This window comes from Caloenas nicobarica, chromosome 6 (assembly GCF_036013445.1).
Source record: "Caloenas nicobarica isolate bCalNic1 chromosome 6, bCalNic1.hap1, whole genome shotgun sequence".
Classification (NCBI taxonomy): Eukaryota; Metazoa; Chordata; class Aves; order Columbiformes; family Columbidae; genus Caloenas; species Caloenas nicobarica.
Window position 1 is genome coordinate 20,409,110 of NC_088250.1, and position 21,261 is coordinate 20,430,370.

At 39.1% G+C, this 21,261-nt stretch overlaps 1 protein-coding gene across 2 annotated transcripts in view; it reads right to left on the reverse strand.

The window, feature by feature from the left end:
• Positions 1–21,261, reverse strand: part of METAP1D (methionyl aminopeptidase type 1D, mitochondrial) — a 48,707-nt gene that overhangs the window by 14,357 nt on the left and 13,089 nt on the right. Inside the window, exons 2-5 of one of the 2 annotated variants that reach the window (XM_065637303.1) lie at positions 7,277–7,443; positions 4,607–4,756; positions 1,048–1,196; positions 321–363 (exon numbers count right to left, since the gene is read on the reverse strand). In XM_065637303.1, coding sequence (XP_065493375.1) covers positions 321–363; positions 1,048–1,196; positions 4,607–4,756; positions 7,277–7,443 — 509 coding nt within the window. Of the gene's footprint in view, positions 1–320; positions 364–1,047; positions 1,197–4,606; positions 4,757–5,512; positions 5,594–7,276; positions 7,444–21,261 lie in introns of those variants that run through there. The other variant, XM_065637304.1, reaches the window with a different exon arrangement.

Here is a 21,261-nt window from a genome sequence, read left to right on the forward strand (position 1 = left end):
TGCATTAACTACACAGTGGATCAATAACAATTACACCTTCTCAAAAACATGACACATAGCAGGATTGGGTTGACATTTCACTTAGGCCAACATTGATCTCAGTGCATCTGATTCCAGTCCTAAATTCAAGTCAGGCCTGGGTCTAGCTGGAATAAACACACAGTTAAAAACAAAAAAGGAAACCAGCTGCTTGTGCCTTGGCTCAGAAGTAAACAGCACATCCATCTGTGCATCCCTCATCTCCAATCCACTATTCTTCCTGTTGCTACTAGTGATTCTAAAGTTGATCAAAGACTATTTTTTTTATATGAATTACTCACCGTGACATCAATGTTGATAATATCTCCATCCTGAAGAGGTCGACTGAAACATAAACAGAAAAAAAAAAGGTGAATAATGGTGACAGACAGTTCCCAACAAAGGGAATATAAGAATAAACGCCTAATGACACACATAAAAAATCAGAGGGTAGATATTTTGTGATGGAGCAAGGCAGAGGCAAACAGAATAACCACTTTTAATGTTCAGCTCTCACTACTTAAAGTATAGCTGAATATAAAATAATGAGAAACAACTACCAGAAAAACATATCAACACCTGAAAAACCTACCATTGTATTTATTCTTTCTCTCTCACTAGGGTTCATATTTTCTTTGTGAATAGCTGAATGTATTGCAAATAAATAAATAAATAAATAAATAACAAAAAACCAAACCACCACATAAATTCAAATCTATTTATTCCTTATCCTATACTTATTTTGCTAGAGGAAAAAAATATCAAACTGTACCATTTTTTTTCCCCCACACGCTCAACTCTAAAGGCATTATGCTATTTTTTTAAAGTATTTGGGCAAACAGGATAACATTTTTTTTCCTATTTCATATAATATCTATCAGCACCATGTGGTAACATGATAAGCATCTGCAGTAGGTTTCCATATGGCATTCAGTTAAGTTGAACTATATTCAATATTTAACACAATTTATTAATTTCAGTTTAACATTTCCATTCTTGATGGCAAAATGTATATTATTGGGGAAATACCTGTCAGGAACACCATGACATACCACGTTGTTTACAGAAGTACAAACAGATTTTGGAAAACCTCCATAGCCCAGAGGTGAAGGATAGGCATTCTGTCTGATTATTTCATGATGAACAATGGAATCTATTTCTTCAGTTGTCATGCCAACCTAAAATATCAAACATAACATCCTGTTAAAAAAGCAAGGATAGTTCCTCATATTTACTGAATGTGATTGCAGCCAAGCATCTCAATGAAATATTGGATGTTTCAAATATGTGCTTTGATACAAAACACTAAACTGTATGATACACTTTATTGATATATCGGACCTTTCTTTTTAAAGAGAAAAAGGTTTGAAATAAAGCATGCAGTAGAAATGAGCACTCAAAGGTTCCTAGAAAACCTAAAATACTGTCTACTTCTTTTCCGTTCTTTTTTCCACTTTTGCTTTCTCAAAGACACCAATTTTCCATGGCATTTTGTTTCAGTAGCTGCTTTAGGAATGTCTGATTTCAATGCTTTCAGTCCTTTAAAACACATCACTTTCCCTTTTTATTTGTAAAAGAAAGGATCTTAATTAATGTAACTGCCGAGTACATTTATTATAATGTACTTGTGTATTTTATGAAACTGTTTTCAAAGTATTCTTTAATTTTATAAAAGATTTAAATATTTGGCTTTGTATCTTGAGGATATTTTACTTAAAGTTGCCATAGCGTGGATGATCACAGTGAATCTACAAGCGCTTATCCATAACTTTTAGAAATCTTCATTTTTATGCTTGACGTTTTCTATATTCATTTTTTTCTCATGATTTTACATATTAAAAAAACCCTCTCATAAATCATTCAGCCATTTCTGAGTATCTGTGGAGTGGAAAATGTACACACTTAAAATAACATTCTTCTCACTTTTCTTTCGGATCAGCCCTCTGTCTGGAATGGTTAGAGCTGAAATTTGAAATTTGGTAGGGAAACCTCCCTCATTGAGAAGAAGTGCCTTTGAGGGTTCCTCTGCAAATTGATCTTGATTTGAATGAGTTTTGAGTCTTTGAAAATCATACTTTGTACACATACACTACACTGGCTGTGATTTTGGAGGACTTTTTAGGAACACGTGGAATATAGGTAGGCTGTGGCGCAGAAGGCATTACTTATCCATATATTGAAATATTCCGTGATCACGCACGGTGAATACCACAAAGTGCACTTGCGTACTGTGCTGAGGATAAAACCAGGTCTATTTGCTCAGCTTGCAAGTTGTTCAGCACAAAAGCGTGGCTGGGTAGATGAGGAGCGAACCAGGATTTGGGGTTACTGTGCAACCCTCCCGCCTTGCAGTAGCTGCTGCAGCCTCTGTGCTGGGATGGCAGCTGCACCCCGGCGTGCTGTCTGTTGGGATACTGCAGCCATCGGTTCTGGATAAATACAGGTTTGTTGCTCCTGCCTTCGCTTGCCCATCTATCATCTCCAGCCTGCAGGCAAACTGAACTGCTATGCACCAGACTGGGTGCTGTCTGCTGCTGCTCAGCTCAAGGAATTCAATGTGGCTTATGGACACTCAGCAGACAGATCTGTGCTCTCTGCATGGGAGGCTCACATGCTGTGAAAAGTTCTGCTTTTAACAGTATCTGCATTACTTTTAAAGGAGATTTTGCTAGCTGGGCAATATTGGGGAGGCCTCTACCACACACCTCATCTTTTATTTTGGACAGGGCAATGTGATGGTATCTAACAAAATACTTCCATGTAATAGAATTTGCTGGTTTATTTCCAAATCTTTTCCTCAAGCCCAGTAAATGCTATCATATATAATACCATATTGTATCTTTAAGTCCCATGGGCACTAAATGGTAATATCAAAACTACACTCAGCCCAAACTTTTTCCCTCTGCATCCATGCATCGTAACGCATCTTTGTTATACTGGGGCATGTTGCTGCCATTAGCTGAAGCACAAGCGAGAGCTGGTTTGGAGGGCTGCGATGCGAGGCGGGTTCAGCAAGACAACAGGAACAGGTGGAGGGATGAGGCTCTTCAGATAAAATACGAATGCAGAGTTTACCTTCTGAGAATAGCCTAAAGGAGCTCAGTTTGTTTAGTCTGGCACACTGAAAGCTGTAATAGCTCTATTACTACATCGAGGGGACAGACTGAAGGAAAGGCAGGAAGCTGTTTAAATTATAGTGGTGTTGGCACAAGAACAAATGAGTATAAACTGGCCACGTGCAGCACAAGGCTGGAAAGCAGAAGACTCTCCCTTGTCGATGAGTGAGGGTTTTGGAGCCTCCTCCCAATCAGGGGAGTCTTGGCCAAACACTTACTGGTGTAAAATGGAGTTCACTCCTTGGCTGACCCAGGCAGCAGTCTTGGCACTGCAACTCCAAGTGCCACCTCCTGCCCAGTCCACAGCTCCTGGTAATGTAACGCTTATCTTACATACCTTGCTTCAAAATATTAGTTACATGTACGTAGCATTTTGCTATTATGTGTGATTTGGCACATCCTATGATCTGCATCATAAGCTACCCCGTGCTGCATACATATGTATTTTACATATGACAACAACCAAAGAGTATTAGTGAAAAATTGCTCTTGTTCAGAACTCGCATTGCATCCTGATCCTTCAGAAACATGTATATGCCCTTAACTTTACATGAGTAAGTTTTACTGTACTGGGAAATAATTGCACGTAAAGAAGTTAAACACGCATGAGCATATGTAAGATTAAAGCTTCAGGCAGTTTTGTTATTGACCACTCCAGCTCCACAATTAAACTTCTGGGAAAGTGTGATGATAGCTGAAAGAAAAATGCATGGTAAACTGATAATTTTTTTCCCCTTTTCAGTCAATAGCATTGACCTATAGTCCACATCTATCTCTGCATCTCATAGCCACTCAACCCATTTTACCCCATCCAGTATGCTATTACATGAAATACCAAGGTAAGGCTAAAAAAGCACTCCTTCATCTGCAAAACCTTGTAGCAGTACATTTTAACTTGGAAGGTATCCCAAAAAACATACTGTAGAAACATTACTGGAAACCATGAGGCTTTATTATTGATGCATTTTGGAAAATTTTGTGGAATTTGGCAGCTGTTTTTTCCAACGGCAGCTCTATGACTTGTGTTGTGCCAGAGCCTGCAGGAGAGTGAAGGGCTGAAGGATGGACAGGAATGGAGAAGGGAAAGCAGTCCTGTGGACATGCACACATGCAGAGCTGGAAAGCAGGATGAGGACGGGCCATGAAATGAAAGGGAAAAATGTAGCATGGGCCTTATAAGCAACTCACGTGATTTGGCACAATCTGACCAGAGGGAAATTGCAGATAGAGATATTAGACCTGAGCCAGCAACTCACTCTAAGTACTACATAGGTCCAAAATATAGAAATAACTAAACAGGCGTAACATGGACTGGATCAAAAGTTAATAAAACATTATTTTTTCAGGATCTAACTTAAAGCTGGATACACATTAAGGGAAAGCAAAAAAAAAAAAAAAAAGAGTAGAAAAAACTCAAATAAGTGAAAGCATAAAAGATATCCAAGTTGTTATGGGACTTCTGTAATTGTTACCTTTAAGTCCTTTCCAGCCAGAAGCAGGACATGACGGGCCAACTGACAAGCTTGACGAAGCCCTTGAATCTGATCTTCATTCTTAATTTCTATGTCATCCCCCCAGTCTGGTACAATGCCTGTCGTCACATAGTCTGGCTTCTTTATGTGCTTAGAGAAAAAGGATTGAAAATGAAGATCAGAAAACTGAGCATGACAATGGGATCATTTTCTCAGATACTGCCTCCTGCTTCATGGCAGCTTGCCCTTTCTGTCGTAGTATCGACCTTCCTAAGCCATCAGGGCAAACCCTCAAGGCTGCCTCAGTATTTCTTCCACTGCCCTTTTGAACTTAACATTGCCTGTTACTACTGGCTTGTACAGTCTGTTAACCTTCCAGGGCTGAAACCCCAGATACTGCACTCGACTTCCAGCACAGACAGTTGAAAGTTTTAAAACTGTGAGAAAGAGATTTAAAAACTCTTTCATTTTATTTTGCAAAGAGGCACATTTTCTATAAAAGGCACTTAAACACTAGAACTGATGGGACAAATGTACAGAATTAGGCTCAAACATAAAATTGATCAAATCCTCAGTTTCTCACTCAGATGAAACTCCTGTTAACTTCCATGAGATTGTTTTTTGACTAAGAACCTTAGGATTTAACTTATTTTAATTTAGAGGTTTTACCTATTAATCTAGTTCATATGCTGCCCATCTACAATACTATGTGAGGGTATCCAAATTCGTTGTGTCAAGGAAAGTGTAATAAACTTTCTTTTTTTTCTGCCCAGAAAGTTCTCAGCAATCATGTAGAGGCAAAATTTCACTCTTGATTTTTTAAAATCCACAGTAATTTCTTGACAAGTGTATGAACACAACAAACTAATAATAACTGTAACATCTTGCACAGAGATGAAAACGTACTTTCTCTTGGAGGGTGAGGGGCTGCTTCACTGGCAGGGGCAGGGTCCCTTCGCCCACCACAGCCAGGCCATGGGGCAAGTTTTGCACTGACTTCACAACATACGGCATCAGGCTGGCAGGCAAAAAACTAAGTTGGTACTTGGGTTGTACACAGCAAGACCATACAACATCAGACTGTAGGAGTGAAGAAGAGCAGTGCAACCAATCAGCTCTAGTGGGACTTTAAATAGGAAGATTTTTTATTCCTACAGATATTTCATTTCTACTCTGATGAAAAGTGAAACTATCTTTAGTGGATTCATGTCAACAGAATTTCAGATTTACATTTCATTCAAATTAATGGCATAGCAACCCTAGCAACATCTTATTGCATAGTTTGGGACTTAATTCAGAAGAAAAAAATTACATTTGCTGTATTAGCAAGTCCATACACAGCAGCATCCTGGCTTTCCCCTGATCTAGTAACTGCTGAGACCTGACCCTGCTGACCTGTCAGATCTGTTAAGGGAGAAGCCCAAAGCAGCAGACATGCAAGTCTGTGTACGCAGTTTCACACCAACATCTTGAAAAAACCCCCCATGTTATTTCAATGTGATTTTGGGCATACTCTATATAAAGTAAGAATTTTGCCCTCAGGTTTTCAGAGTTGAAGAATTGGACTGATTTTTACACAGTCTGAGAACTCAGATCTGCGAAGACAACTTTTCAGTGCAACAACATATTTCTCCATCTTCATCCTAAAAGAAGCACCTAAATACAGAAAAAAAACCCCAAAACTTTTTAAGTTCTAAAATTTTTAAACCTTCAAAAATACATAAAGCACGTAATCCTTTGTTCTCCCTGCACACAGAGTTTTCACAGCCTCTTAGGTGTAAGAGCCCTACATACAGCACCCTTATCTGCTTTCCTATCTAACAATTTTTTACTATTTCTGGCCCATGGAAATACTCCATATTTTGCATAAGAAATCTATAATCAAATGAAAAATAAAATTTAAAGAAGTACTAATACACATCCTGAAAAGCACTGTTTAGAAAGGGTACCTTGGTTTTCTTTTGGCTAAAGGAAAGATACTAAACAGTCAATCCGTATGCTGTAAATAAACAAAAAAAAGGGAAGGGAAGGGGAGGGAAGGGAAGAGAAGGGAAGGGAAGGAAACTAGGAATGAAACACAGGCTAAAATTGAATGAAAAATGTCCTTTTGGCTCTAAAGTAAATAAAAATGTATGTTGGAAGGAAAAAAAACCAAATAAAGATGAGTTTAGAATGTGCAGTGGGGTTGCGTGGCAGCTACCAGCAGGTATTCTACATTCTCTTCCTAAATCTGACATAACCAGTTAGCAAAACTTTCAGTAGAATGTAAATAGTTTTATGATTAGCTTGCTAGAGATTTATACAGAAAAGGACTCAGACCATCATGAATGATTCCTACTGACTTTTGGTAGGACCGACTGTAATTGTCCAAAACGAGAGTCTGGGCCCAGAAGTGTTAAGTGCTGACAGATGATTATAATATTCCACATTTATACTACCGTAACTGAATGAGGCCCAGGTTTAAACTCCCTAATAATGAGATATGCCACTGTGTAGGCGTGGTAGGCAGCTGAAAGCGCCTCTCACCAATGCTTCTATTTCAAATACCAGACCAAGCCACAGGATGGTGATCGAAACCTCCAGCTGTTGGACAACAAATACACTTGATCATGCCTACAGTCGAACTTTATATTGACTGAAGAACAGATTAGATAATAGAAATCGCAGTACCTTAGGAACTGGGTGAGCTGGAGAAACTGTGGCTGGCCATACTATGCTATAAGCGGTATTTCTTTGTCTCTGAAAAAAGAAGCATCTTCGCTGTTGATTGCTTGACTGCCTGTGCAGGTAGACATGATTGCACAAAGAAAAGATTACGTGGCAGCCAGTCACAGAACCTGTTAACAGAGAAATTAAAAATGGTTAACCTTTTTTTCTGCTACCACATCACGAAATGGAAAGTATGTAAAAAGAAAGGCATCATATACAACAGACCACAGGACTCATGTAGCAGCCAAGGGCAGTTCAAATTGTTCAAATCTTGTGCCGTTAAAGACAGAGCATTAACATTGAGAAGCAATGAGAACAAAAAACCTCTACAAACAACACATTGAAGCTTTATAAAGTACCAGTTCTATTTCGGTTTGATGCATTAAAAAGTAGCGTGGAGACATTCTCCAAAGCTCACAGCCAGGAGTGACGCTCCCACCGGCCCCTGCTTGCCGCGATTTGCACGGCTAGAAGCTGCACTGTTCACGGCAATGGGAAACGGTGAATAAGGGACAACGCAAGAAAAGAGCTGAGAAGAAAATGATTTAATGTTGATTTCAGGCACTTGCATTTCTGCTGAACCCGTCACACATTTGAGCACAACCAAGTTAATCTTGTGCCAAGACACAAGGAACAGGGTTCAGTTTGTCCTGCCTAGCAGGGCAACAGGACAGACTTCAAGAGATGCTTTTAATCTTGGCCAAAGGCAATTGAAGGGATTAAAATTTGTAACTGACTTGGAATATTCTAATCAGATTTCCATTTAAGTCACATGGGAATTCAGGATGGCAGTTCATCAGAGTGTTCATTGCTCAAACTTAGTTGTTGGGCAATGACACATTTTGCCTCAAAAAAAAAAAAAAAGGAAGGAAAAAAAAAGGAAAGAGAAAGGCATTGAGGCCCAAAGGTTGTCAGAGACATCAAAATCAAAATAATGCATCACAAAAGACAATGCTAGCATCACAACCTGGAAATATACTCAATTCAAAAGGATTATTGACACTGCCCAATTAAACTACAATTACATGTAGTGCATATTTCCATTACTCAAACATTCTACAATCTAAACAGAGAGGTTTTTTGAAACATAGGTTTCACATAATAGTTAATCTGCTTCTGAAAAATGTCATATGTATATAAATACAAAAGCAATCTTTTGTGGCAACTAACCCATATGAATAAATTTAGTAAATTTAGTAAAAAGAAAGTGGTTTCATTTAAACAGAAGTAACTAAACTTTTTTAGTCACAGAAATTAAGAAAATAATCTACTGCACATTTTGTAACTATGTAGAAATGATTCATTTTTTACTTTAGAAGAAAAGCTTCTTCTGTAACTTGCATGTTTTTATTGTACGTTCCTTTGGATGGATTTATCATGTCCAGATGCAGAAATTTTCCTTCCACATGCACACTTGGCTTCATAGACAGCCCTTTTACAGCATTCCATGATATACAGGAGATTCAAGTTACACACCTTTTTTGGAGCCTCAAGACTCAGAATGAATGAAGAGTTGCATAGGGTTTGCTTTAGAAGTGTTCCCGACTGTCTTTTTGCACACTGATCAGTGCTATGTTTACTTACCAATATCAGAATTTGTATAACACCTGGAAAGTTGTAGAGACTTTTACTCAATGAGAGCAAATTTTTACTGTTTTTCTAGATTGGCTATAAGTACTATGGTGGAGTTGGAGAGTGAAGCTCAGACCAAGCTCTCAGTATAACCTGGTACCCCAATGGATGTTGCCTCCTTCAAGTGTCTCTATGGAAGTGGGGCTGCTCAGTTAACAGAGGGTGGATTGGTTTGGTGATGCTGTAATTATCATTTAACCAACAACCTCGTCATCTACTGCTTCCCTAGGGTCTCCTTCACAAGAAAAAAATCATTGTCCAGTTAAAAAATAAAAAATCTGAGCCATCTAACCTGCACAATGTATGAGTGCATCCAAAGACTCCAAAGCATCCTACAAACTCCCTGGCCAGTTTGCACTCCTTTCTGAAAGCTGAAAGCACAGAATTTGCTGGGGCAGCAACTTTTGGGCCATCAGAAGTAGTAATCAGTCCACCAGTGTAAGCTGAGTTAGCTCTTCTACTGAGCGCAGCGAAAGTACCTTGCTCTTATCGCAGCTGAAGGTATTATAAGTAAATTGAAAACCCACACTCACTGACATGGTCAGCTAAAGTCCACGTGGACATCAATGTGTTAACGTGTGTTTCAAATGCTCTTCCTGACATACAGTGTGCTGCCCAGGCACCTAGTCTACCACATCAAAGTTTAACGGGAAGGTGCAAGTGTGCTTGCCAATTATCAACAATAAAACTCCAAATGTCCCAAATACACATTATTAAATACATTAAACCAGTTTATACTCATAGGTGCATACCTATTGACTATCCCACATTCAGAAGGGATACCTTTTTATTTGGAATAAAATTTTTACCTCTATTTTCCCAAAGATATGCTGTAAGTGTTGTCACAAGATAACAGGATAATAAGGTACTATAGTCTGTTGTTATTCTACTAACTACTCATTACAAACCAGATGCATACAAAAATATCTACTACTCGAACAGGTGAAATGCGACAACCAAATAAATATCACCACGGTATAATAAGACTCCTAAAATACAATGCAAGAATTATAAACACAGGACAACTAAACCTTTATTTGGAATATAAAAAATTACAACAGAAAACATTCTCCTAGAAAGTAAAAATAAAATCAAATAAAGTGGCATTAAAACATAATGAAGTTACTGTTTTATAATGAAAATCTGGACTCCATCCACACACTTCCTTCCTTAAGAAGGCCTTCCTAATGTCTCCACAGCTCCTTTTATTTTTTAAGCTCCCATATTCACAGCTAATTCGATATAGCAACATCATCAATCACCGGAGACAGGAACAACTGGCTGTATTCTCCACGTCTGGCTCAGATATCCCCTCCTCCCATTCCTTACACCTACCAAAGCTTTTCTCAGTGCCTTAGTTACTTCTGCAACACTGGTGCCCAGGCACATAATTTTTCTTAAGCTTTCTGTGTACATTAATTACTGCAAGACAGTTCGTAAGTGTGGGGTTTGTGCAGCTTCCAGCGGAACCTGCAGCCATCGGAGCGAGCCCCGCGCTTGAGGTCGGGCACTCGGTAACACACCAGCACAGCTGGGATGCAAAGTTGACCCTTCACGCGTTTCTTCTCTCCCCCAACAGTGCGGCTATGTCACTTGCCACAAACAGCAGAATGTTTACTATCAGCTGCAATAAGGAGAATTATCAGCAGCGTAACTGAAATCACATCAGCAGACACAACGTAAGAGCACAGAAGATTACAGAGAACTGCTCCCCTGACTCGCAGTGACTCACCCTGCGCCATGTGCCGCACGCGTGTCCTGCTGGAGCTGCTGGATTCCGCAGCATACCTTCCAGACCTTAATTTGTACTAATAATATAAATACACACTGTGAGCTTTTGTGAATTACCAGATGAATTTATCTTGTGTGGAGATTACGGTTTCTTTTTCTTTTAAATGAGTCAGCCACAGGGGCTGAATATAGAATTCAAGTATGATGATGGGTGGGAGCATTTTAAGCGACTGATTTTGCAGCGCAATGTGCCCTATATTTATTAGCCTTTTACTCTAGGTCTATTTTAATTGTTATCTGTTCATGCATGCTACACTATATAATGAAATGCTCCCATTTCACTCACAGAGTAGAGAGTTTTTTATGTGTATCTCTATTAATGACCCTTAATTAAGTTGATTTTAGTCATTTAAATGTGATTTCCCTCTGGTCAAGAAGTATTTTTAAAGGGAGATGTTGGAAATGAACTCTCACATAAGCCCTTTTCTAATGCTTCTTGTTTAACAGTTACAGCAATTTATCTCCTATGTTTTCAATTAATGAGGTATGGAGTAGCCATGCAAAAAACTGCCCATCTACATAATTCATCAAATGTGACTGTAAGCAACCATTTTTCTAGTATTTCTTTTTGAAATAATTCAGATTTCCAAGCAATCAGCAAAAATGTTACCAAAGCACAATCTTCATGGCAGATCTAAGCTACAATAAATACAATGGTACATCTTAAAAGAGCCAAGAAATAAAATTAACATATTTTAAAATAATTTTGTCGTAGTATCAACAGTAGCACAGTACCAAAATTATTTAGGATTACAAGAATTAATATCCAACCAATTGAGGAAATAAAATCAACTTGTTCTTGACAAAGTAAATCTTACTGAATATATATGAACAATTAACAACATCGAAAGCCTTGTTCTGATAACTCTTTTCAAAATATGTGAATATTTTTCTTTAAACTGAAAAAAAAATGACTGTGGAGATGATCTTAGTATATATGCATTTGAGTGTAAAACGCTAGAGATCTTTAATTTGGCTTGTCAGGTCATTTTTATAATATATCACCATTTTGCTTCTTGCGCAAGTATTCATTTTGCTGAAACTTCAGAGGAATAAAGTTTAAAGTGAGGTATTAAAAATCACTATGGGTAACAATATGTGGAATCCAACCAATGCAACTAGGTAAGAATATATAGCTTTTTACTGTTAATTACCAAATGTTCCTATTTTTCAATCTGAAATAACGGTTGTGGTTTTAAAGATCTTTACTTGTAATTGTAATTCTGTCTAATGAAACACTGACTTTGTAATCCCCGCATTGCAAAGGTACATCCAAGCTTCAAAAACAGGATGGGAAAGATTAAAGAATCTCTCCAACTGTGTAACCTGTGTAGCAGAAGAGCAGCTCACATTTCACAAGCAATAACCTGTGCATTTGCTATGAAAAAAAAAGCGGGGGGGGAAAAGAACAACACAGGGAAATGCCTGAGGCAGGAGTAGAAACTGATTGGGCAAAGTAGGAGGACAAGAGCCCTTGAAATTAAACAAAAGCAAATTCATTCTGTTGACAGATGTTGATTACATCAAAGCTATGAAAGAACTTTTTTTTTTTCCTTTTTTGCAACTAATATCTCCGTGTTTTCTGTACATTAAGGATATAACATATCTTAATCAACATAACCCAACATGTAATAATTTTTAAATTGGGTAAAAGTGTATTGTAATGAGGTCTTAACGACAGGCTTCTCCAAACAAGAGTGCATTCACATGGTCATGTCTGCATACCCGTGCTGGTCACGCCATCACCAGCCCCTTACTTCCAGGGGTTAACTGCTCTGGCAGCCAAATAAAATACAGGGCGCGCTGTGTAATTATGGAGACAGTCAAAGGGCAGACTCTATTTTGAAATCTATTTGCACAGACAAGGTCTTCCAATTTCGCTTACAGGAAACAAGCTGGTAAAGGGGGTCTCCTCCTCTCCAGATGCTTTCCACACTTTTTTCCCACATCAGGAAATCAGGGACATGGACACCATGCAGCACTGTTTCCTGGATTGCAGGACTATGTCATTACAAGAAGAGCAAGTCCATGCTCGCGAGAAATATTTCCTCCTAATTGCCCATATTAAAGGAAAGCAAAACCCACAAGGACTACTGAAAATGTGACTAGCAGCAATTTGTAAACAGGACGCAGCCACAGCTGTCAGGATGGTACTGGAAAAGAGAAAACAGAAATGAAAGGGTAAAAACACTCTGGTTTTAATAGCATGATTGGGGAAATGAAATATTCATCAGGATAGATGTGACTTCAGTTACAACAGCAACACATTTGTGAAACCCTCCTCAACAGCATGCTTATGACTGTACCCTGATAAACCAAAACGCAGACCGGTCTCTTGCAAACACTATATTCTAATTGGCATTGTTTTCTTTAATTATTGAAATTAACTGGAAATTAACAACAGAAGTAGTTTAGTTAATAAAGGCATTAACAGAATTGCTGTTCTCATTACGCTCGTAAGAGCCAATAAAGCAAGGCAATGGCCAAACGCTGAGCGACTCCAGGGGAGCAGAGTCAGTCCCTCTGCCGGCACCACCGCGGCTCCTCCATGGCATGGGAAAAAGTCACATTTGGCCCTCAGGACCAGCTACGCTCCCTTCTTATTATAGTTTTGCTCTTACTTCATGGAGGGTGGAACCCAGCAATTTGTTTGCTGTATGCTAATACAAAGGAGTTTTAAAATTGGGTGTAAATTTATAAACAACATGGAAATACATTCTTGTTTGGCTTTCCTTATTATGATTCAGTCTAGACCAGCATACTAAAATGATGAATCGGTGTCTTCTGCAATAATGCCATTCTTCTAATTCATTATTCAGTGAAACTTAGGGCCAACAAAATAGCTGTTCTACAAGTTGGTAAACTGGGAAAGCACAGAGAATCAGAACCTCTTTTATTTACAGGAAGGATGACAGCCTAAGGGTACTTCATCCCAATAATAACAACATTCAAGCAATGGTGCCCAGGTCATGACAAGCCATGACCCTCCCCATAGCTCCTGCAGGAAGCTGGCTCGGTGCCACCTTTTATCAGCAGCAACCGACAGTGCAACTTTAACAACAAGAAGAAAAGGAAAAATTAATTTTATATCCTCGAAAACCTCTTAAACCAACTGAGCAGTTGTGTATATGTGTACATATATATATATATACACAGAGACTCACACCAAGCCAGTATAGAAAAATAAAGTCACTGATTGAGTAAAATTCTGGTAGCATTAAACAGCACTTTCTCATTTTATTACAGGATTTAAAAAATAGAGAGTACAATCTAACTATATCTGAATGATATTCATTCATATACCAAAGGAAGTTAATTGTTACAGAAAACGGGACTGGGCTGTGCAGACTTAACTTTGGGAACAGGGCACTGCAGTTCTCCAATAGAGCTTTCTGCCCTAGTGCTATTCCTGCTATATTTTCTCTCTCCAATAGAATAACAGAGTAGAAAACAAAAAGAAACTGTTGCCTAATTCAGTGTCACAGCAAAATAAACAACTTAGGTACAAAAGCTGGACAAAACAATATTAAGACTTTCACACACAGTTAATACAAGGGGAATTTAGGCTCCAGATCACACCATCTGGCAAGTTTCAACTCCTGTGACTAGCAGGAGAAACATTCCTCTTACGTTACCGCATTCCTATATTGACTACATTAATTTATCATAAAGTGAATAAATTAGAACGAGAAACATATCTGCTCAGGTTTGCATATTTAAATGCATCTTTCAGTCACTTTCTATCTATCTTCAGGTTTTTTAAAAGATCAGAGAAATTACTTTCGCTTGAAAGGCTGGTCATTGTATTCGTTATTTTGACTTTGCAGGGAAGTAGCAACTGTTGGAACTAGTTTCTCAGTTTAAAAAATAGCAGTTGTTTCAGGTTAAACTAATCGGCTTTTCAAATAGTCCTTACGCGCACACACACACAATACCAAATCTTGTTGTTAATATACACCCACCTACAGCTTTAACATTCATTGAATCCTACTGGGATAAAATCTTTTCAGGTGCTCTGTAAAACAACTGTTTTTCAACTGGCATGTTTGTGTCCTATATACACACCTGATATGGTATTAAATGTTAAAAATAAACCCTACTTTAACCTCTTAAATTTCCAACTGAAAAGGAAAAAATATGTCTGAATCACCACCAAAAAAACAACCAACCAACCAAAATGTTTCCCACAGAAACCCTTTCAGTGGGTGAGCAAGGCTGCTGAAATCAGAGCAATCTTTGCATAGAAAATTTAGGAGTGCTCCTGAACAGTGTATCAGGATTCACCGCGTAGCCTGAGACACAGGAAGAGAATGGGCAGTCAGGAGTCTTTTTCCTGCACAAAATATAAGACCCATTGCAATAATTATTTTCAATACACCTGCAGCCAAATCTCCAAAGCTACAAGATGACTCCTGAATCATGAGCCCGTCTTACCTCAAAATTTTAAGAAAAGTGTACACTGCTAGCAATTTTGGGATTAATACCTTAACAGAATAAGATTACATTACTACTCATTTGGTAAAAAGGACAGCCAGCAGTGTTTCTTGCCTTGTATGAAATGCTGTTAACTACTTTTATTGTCCTGTTTTTACATGAAAACACAAGTTACATGAGGCCAGCGAGTCTTTACTCAGAAAACACGTACATGTCCTTTGCTAGAGTGAAGAGTGTAAGGTTGGAGAATTACATCCTATAGCCTTGACCTCAGAATACATGAGGTCTAAACTACTAAACTATTGGAGTGGTGGTGGAAGCAAGCTCTTATTTTTTTTTCAAGAAGATGCTCTACACAAGGACGATGTTCCAATCAAGAGCTTGCTGCAGATATCTTGTAGCATCCTTATGAAAATATTTTTAAATCTGTCAGTTATTAGTATGTGCTAATGCATAACTTGAAAGCTTATTCATAAATATGTGACATTTGGGTCATAAAATTAATTCTAATGATAGGATTATGGATCAAATTGGAAGAGTAAGGCATAATGTTTGGGAGCTGTTTTAATTTTATTTTTTTAAATACCTTTTACTTATCTCCTTGCTTAACATTTACAAAGACCTCTTTCTTATCATAAAAATCCCTGTTTATCAAACAGCGATACAGGAAGAAGTTGTTTACATTTTCAGAAGTACCAACATACATCACTTGCGACAAAAAGACCCAAGCACTCCATAAGAAATGCTCAATCACTGTCAGTCATAAGCACTAAAATATACATAAACCAAAGCATGTGGTGTGAACTATATTAGATTCAAACTGAACACAGAATTACAACTATCACAAACAAAAAACAAATAATTGCAAGTGACTCACAGGCCTATTTACACATCTCACCAAACTGCTGGAAAGGCAGGTAACCATAGAAACCTGAAAGCCTAAATTCAGTACTTTAAAATTTGTATTTAGTTTAAAATGCTGAAAATGATGCTTCTGTTTGATGAAATCCATATTTTTAAAGGCCTCAGTTTTTGCTTCGGTACTTAAATAAATGCTTAACATTATTTCATCTCTTCATTGCTAATAATTTGCCTTTTCCAATTGTTTTTATCCAAGTTAAAATCACAGTTTACTCTTAGTAATAGAAAATGTTATTTAATTTATTTTTAATACTGCAAATTAGTATTTCTGACATTACTTTAGTGATTGAAATTAAAATTATAAAAAACAAATACTCCTGCACTTACTACTAAATGTTTTGCATATAGTGCTTCACAGTAGCAAAAAAAACCCAAACCAAACCAAACCCAAAACTCAAATTAACTCTTAAAACTGAAATGCTAATAGCCTTTTTAACTTACAGTTCTTTTTCACTGAGAATTACAATTTGGATGGCTTAAAATTTAACACTGTGATTAGTACTAATGTCCTATATTTAACTTCATAACCTAAATGAGTAAAATATTATTTTTGTAGTTCACTGGCTCTTATACTTAGGCTGTAATGTTCAGTGTGTATTTCATTATGCAGATGAGCAATGGATGTTGTCTAACATGATTTAAATGGGTCAACAGTATTTTCCTATTCACATTAATCATCCAGACAGCTACCAAAAAAAAAAAAAAAAGTGCCTTGAAAACTAACCTAGGAAATCTCTTTTTATCCCTGACTCTTCCCAGTAGTCAAACAACAGCAAACAGATGCTGGAGCGGGAGCCTTGCGGAGTGGGGAGCCCGACCCGGGCACTGCTGCCCAGGCTGGTGCTCGGCTCTGGCCGCAGTCGCTGCTCATGGCCCCCTGCCAAGAATGATTCTTGTCCTGTGGAGCTCAATGGGAACTGTGTGTTGACAAACGGAGCAAATCTGAATCGGCAAAATCCATTCTTGGCACTGGGACATGCAACTGCGGTGAATGCAAAGGCGTGCTGCCCGCTGACGCTGCGCTGGCAGCCGAGCTCTTCTTGCGTAAATACACTTGTCAAAGAACTCACACTAGAGTCAAAGGACACAGGATCAGGCCATTTATTGCCAATTGTTTATAAACCGCATCAAAATTAAGGGCTCGATTCTCAACCCATGTAACCATCATCTACGGCCCACTTCATATATAGCATATTGCAAATAAAATGGTAATCCATAAATAACATAGTGCTTCCGTGGAAAGGGGAGCTGCTCTAATAAATGCTAAGGGGAAAGAATGTAAGTACAAAACAGGCAGAAAGTAAAAGGAGGACCCAGCGCCAAACATTCAGACTCATTTATTCAATGAATATAAAATCAGGGTTAAAAAAGAAGCAGCAGTCAAGATTCCCTCAAATACAAAGTACTGTCATGGCATAAAATCTCTCTAAAGGCAGAGATGACACGTTTGATCACACTACAGTGTAGCAGGGCTGGCAGAGCTTGCCTGGGAAAGCCCGCTGTGTCCGGACCACGCAGTAGATCCTGCCGGACTACACGCGGGACGTCCAAGCTCCTCAGAGACGGGATGCGAGGCTGCAGGCCATGGGGCTCCCAACCTCCTCCCTACCACTGCGGGACAGTGGCTTTACCAGCAACCACTGTCCACATCCATCCCTCTTTAGACAAACTGATATCAGTACAGCCATCAATATTTCAGTTTATTTTCTAGTAACAAAAACTTAACCCCTTGAACCTTTGGCTTTGGCTACCGCTGAAAGTAGCTGTTATTTGCTAAATAGGTGTCAGTGACACAGCACACATAACATCTATTCTCCAGAAGACTGGCCACTCACCTGCCAACACAACCCCAAATTTCTGATTGTGAGATATGAAAACCAATAATATGGCTGCGAGAGATTTCCTGGAGGAACTGCAAGCAGCACTTGTCTTGTTGAAACAAAGACAATAAACCCCAGGTTACAGCAGCAGCTTAATCCCCGGAGAAGGGATCACGCAGCCCAGTTGCACTGCAGGCAGAGCCGCTCATCTCCAAATCCTGACCTGGCTCCCGGTCACTTCTCCCAGCGCACCCTTCACAGCCGTCAGCCACCCACCTAACACCTCCCTGTTACATACGGTGCTCCAAGGACAGGTACGGCAAGGCCCACGACGGACACTCCCCGTACATGCAGACTTAAAAAAAAATATAATACTTCATTTCTAAATTATCTGCACCAGGCTATTCACTCACTATGTACGGTTTATTGGACTACTCCACCATCTGATTTTTTACAATAGAGTAAGCAAAGGGTCTTCACAAGATATTAGGTCTCCAACTCCTTTTTCTAGACTGAAAAGGATTTACTGCAGAGATAGTAAATCTATAAGAAGTAATAAATGTTCTGCTTTCCACAAGGTGAAGATAATCTAACTTGCCAGCTAAATATGACAGGCGTTTCTTCAGCGCAGGCTTAGCTACCCTGCCTGCAAAGCCGGGCAGCAATCCACAAAATTCTCCACAGGGACATCCCACTTAACCAGTTACTAATTTGCAAACTCAACTCAGAACTTTTACATTATCTTGCGTGATTTGTCAAATATCCACCTCAACTCTCTTTTTTTGTTGTTGTTACAGGTCTGTGGTTCAAATATACAGATTTGCAATCCTATCGCCCACTGGAGAGACAGACCTGTGTGGGCAGCAACTGGAGCCCACAGCTGGATCTCCCAGCTGCTCTGACAGTGCCAGTTGCTTTCAAGTGAGGAAAAGTTTCAACCAGAACACAGCTCACATGTATTTAGTTATTTATTTGGAGCTTTGGTTAGATAGAAAGAGCTCTGGAGGCAGAAATGACACAAGAGACAAAATCTGTAAAGATATTAATTGGATAAAAAGTTTTGCAAAGGCTTCCCATTCAATTTGATACCAAAAAGAAAGGGCCTTTTTACTTCTAAGCAAAATTTAACATGACTGGAAGAGAAGGCTGCATAGCTGTCTGTGTGTTAGGCGAGACACAGGCACATACTGCATTTCTCACAGGGAGAACTGAAAAGACAAAAAATGGGCTAGTAGTAAAGCCATGCATGTGGCAAGAAGTACACACCAGTGCTGTTAAGAAAGGCCAGTGATCCTGACAGCCCCTTGTAAATTCGATGACAGCACGGATGAATCTTACCGGTGCTTTACTAAACCTGTGGATCTGCATGGGGCAACACCGATGCCTCCATTTTACTGGTGATTTCAGCTGCAAAGGAACTATTTTTCTCATTAAAAAATCAGTTCAGTGAAGCTGTCCATTAAACCTCTATCCAGATGTGATTCATGGTGCACTATTAAATTATTCTGAGGATTATAAAATAGAGCTAGACAGAGAGAATATAAAAGCCTCAACTCTGAAGTAAGCACTGGTAGTGCTCCCCTGACTTTCTGTGGAAGCCCAGCCACAGAACCAGGCACCTTTTGTGTTCAACTTCCTATCTTTGGTCTGTCCCTTGCCAGACTTTGGTCCAACACCTGGATAAATTCTAAGTGGGACACTTTGGTGTTAAAGTATATGAAAGATGTGATAATAGAAGTCACGTGTATTGACAAAATTGTAGCCGAGACATGCGCAGGGGGAGGTCTCACCTCCTTTTGACTCTAAAGTCACTCCCAAATTAGCAAATTCAGTCAATTATGCGCTAAGACTCTTGCTGCATATTTTAATCATGGGAAATGTAAAGTCCATTCCAATGCTCCTGCATGGCCTGCAAAGTGATGTGACTGTGAATTCAAATTTTATGACCCTGGCCACAACTTTATACACATCAGGGCTCCCGATCCACATTCGCTGAGCAAACAGCTACAGCAAAGTTAACTCAGACTTGGCTGCTGCCGTTGCAGCCGCACAGTCAGTAGAAGAGATGTGTCTGTGCCTCCACCGTGCCTGCTCACTGTGTGATGCCTGGCAGTTCAGCATCACCACTTCTCACACCAGAGGTGACAGAATTGGTGCCTTTATTCCAGCCACCCCAGCCGATTATTTTCAGCTGGCTGAACTTCCAGCTGGCAACCTCCCACCAACCCATTTGCAACCTCCAGCTGGGTCCTACAGCTGGGGATACTGCCACAGCAAAAGCTGCCAAAGTTTGTCTAGCAGCTACCTTATTCTATACCTGATTTTGTGAAACAGTTTTTACAGAAGAATTATTTGGACACAACAGACCTCGAATGAACAAATGCAGGACTGTCTTTAAGTCTTCTGTCTTCTCCTGCAGACCTTGGGTTGCTCTGCAATTATAGTTTTGCCAGAAAACATGTATTAGTTAAGGAGAGTACTCTACAACCCAAACCTCTTTGACAATGTAACGATAGCACTCAGAAAACCCCTGGGACAGAGCTATACCAGCAAAATAATTCTTGCTGGTACAACTTGATCTTTCAGAGGAACCAATGTAAGCTTTCCTGGAAGAGAATTCTTCTCATGAGCTGACCTGTTGAAATAGTAGGGTCTACCAGAGCACAAACAAATCTTTACAAACTGTGACAAGCCCCACTACTTTATTTATTTATTTAAAGAACACCCATTTCCTTAAAGTCTCTGTTATGAGTCATAAGAAGTATGTTAATAATAATCCATGCAGAACAACCAGAAACAGCCCTGAGAAGTGAGACCTGCCTTGTCACCTCACAGGTGCTAGTTCAGAAAGCACAAGGCAATGAAATTAAGCCTTGTCACCACCTCCCATTTTATCCACGATGCAAGAGTGTGACTTGATTCTCAGACCTCCACAAACCACTGTGGGCAACACCTCATCTCAGCGTCAAACCAAGACGTCTTTGCAAGATGACTATCTACTTTGTGCAGTGGAGAAGGACCTCAACAACTCTAGAGGAGTTCACAAGCACATTTAAACCCAAGCTGCACACAAGCAGATCTGAAGTGACCACACCATCTGTTACATAAAGTACCTCATTTTAATGACTCGTTGAAGGAAGTTAGGAGCTCACTGTTGCCATTTTCCAACTCAGTCTTCACCTGTGTCTATCAGAAAATCTGAGACTGAACAACTGGAATTTATGTGAGAAACAAACAATTTCTTTGCCATTTTCTTTCAATGTTATGCCATGTCTGTTGACTTTCATAACTTAAAAAATACACAAGGCAGGACCTAATTTAAGTTTATGTACAACTTAACATGAAATA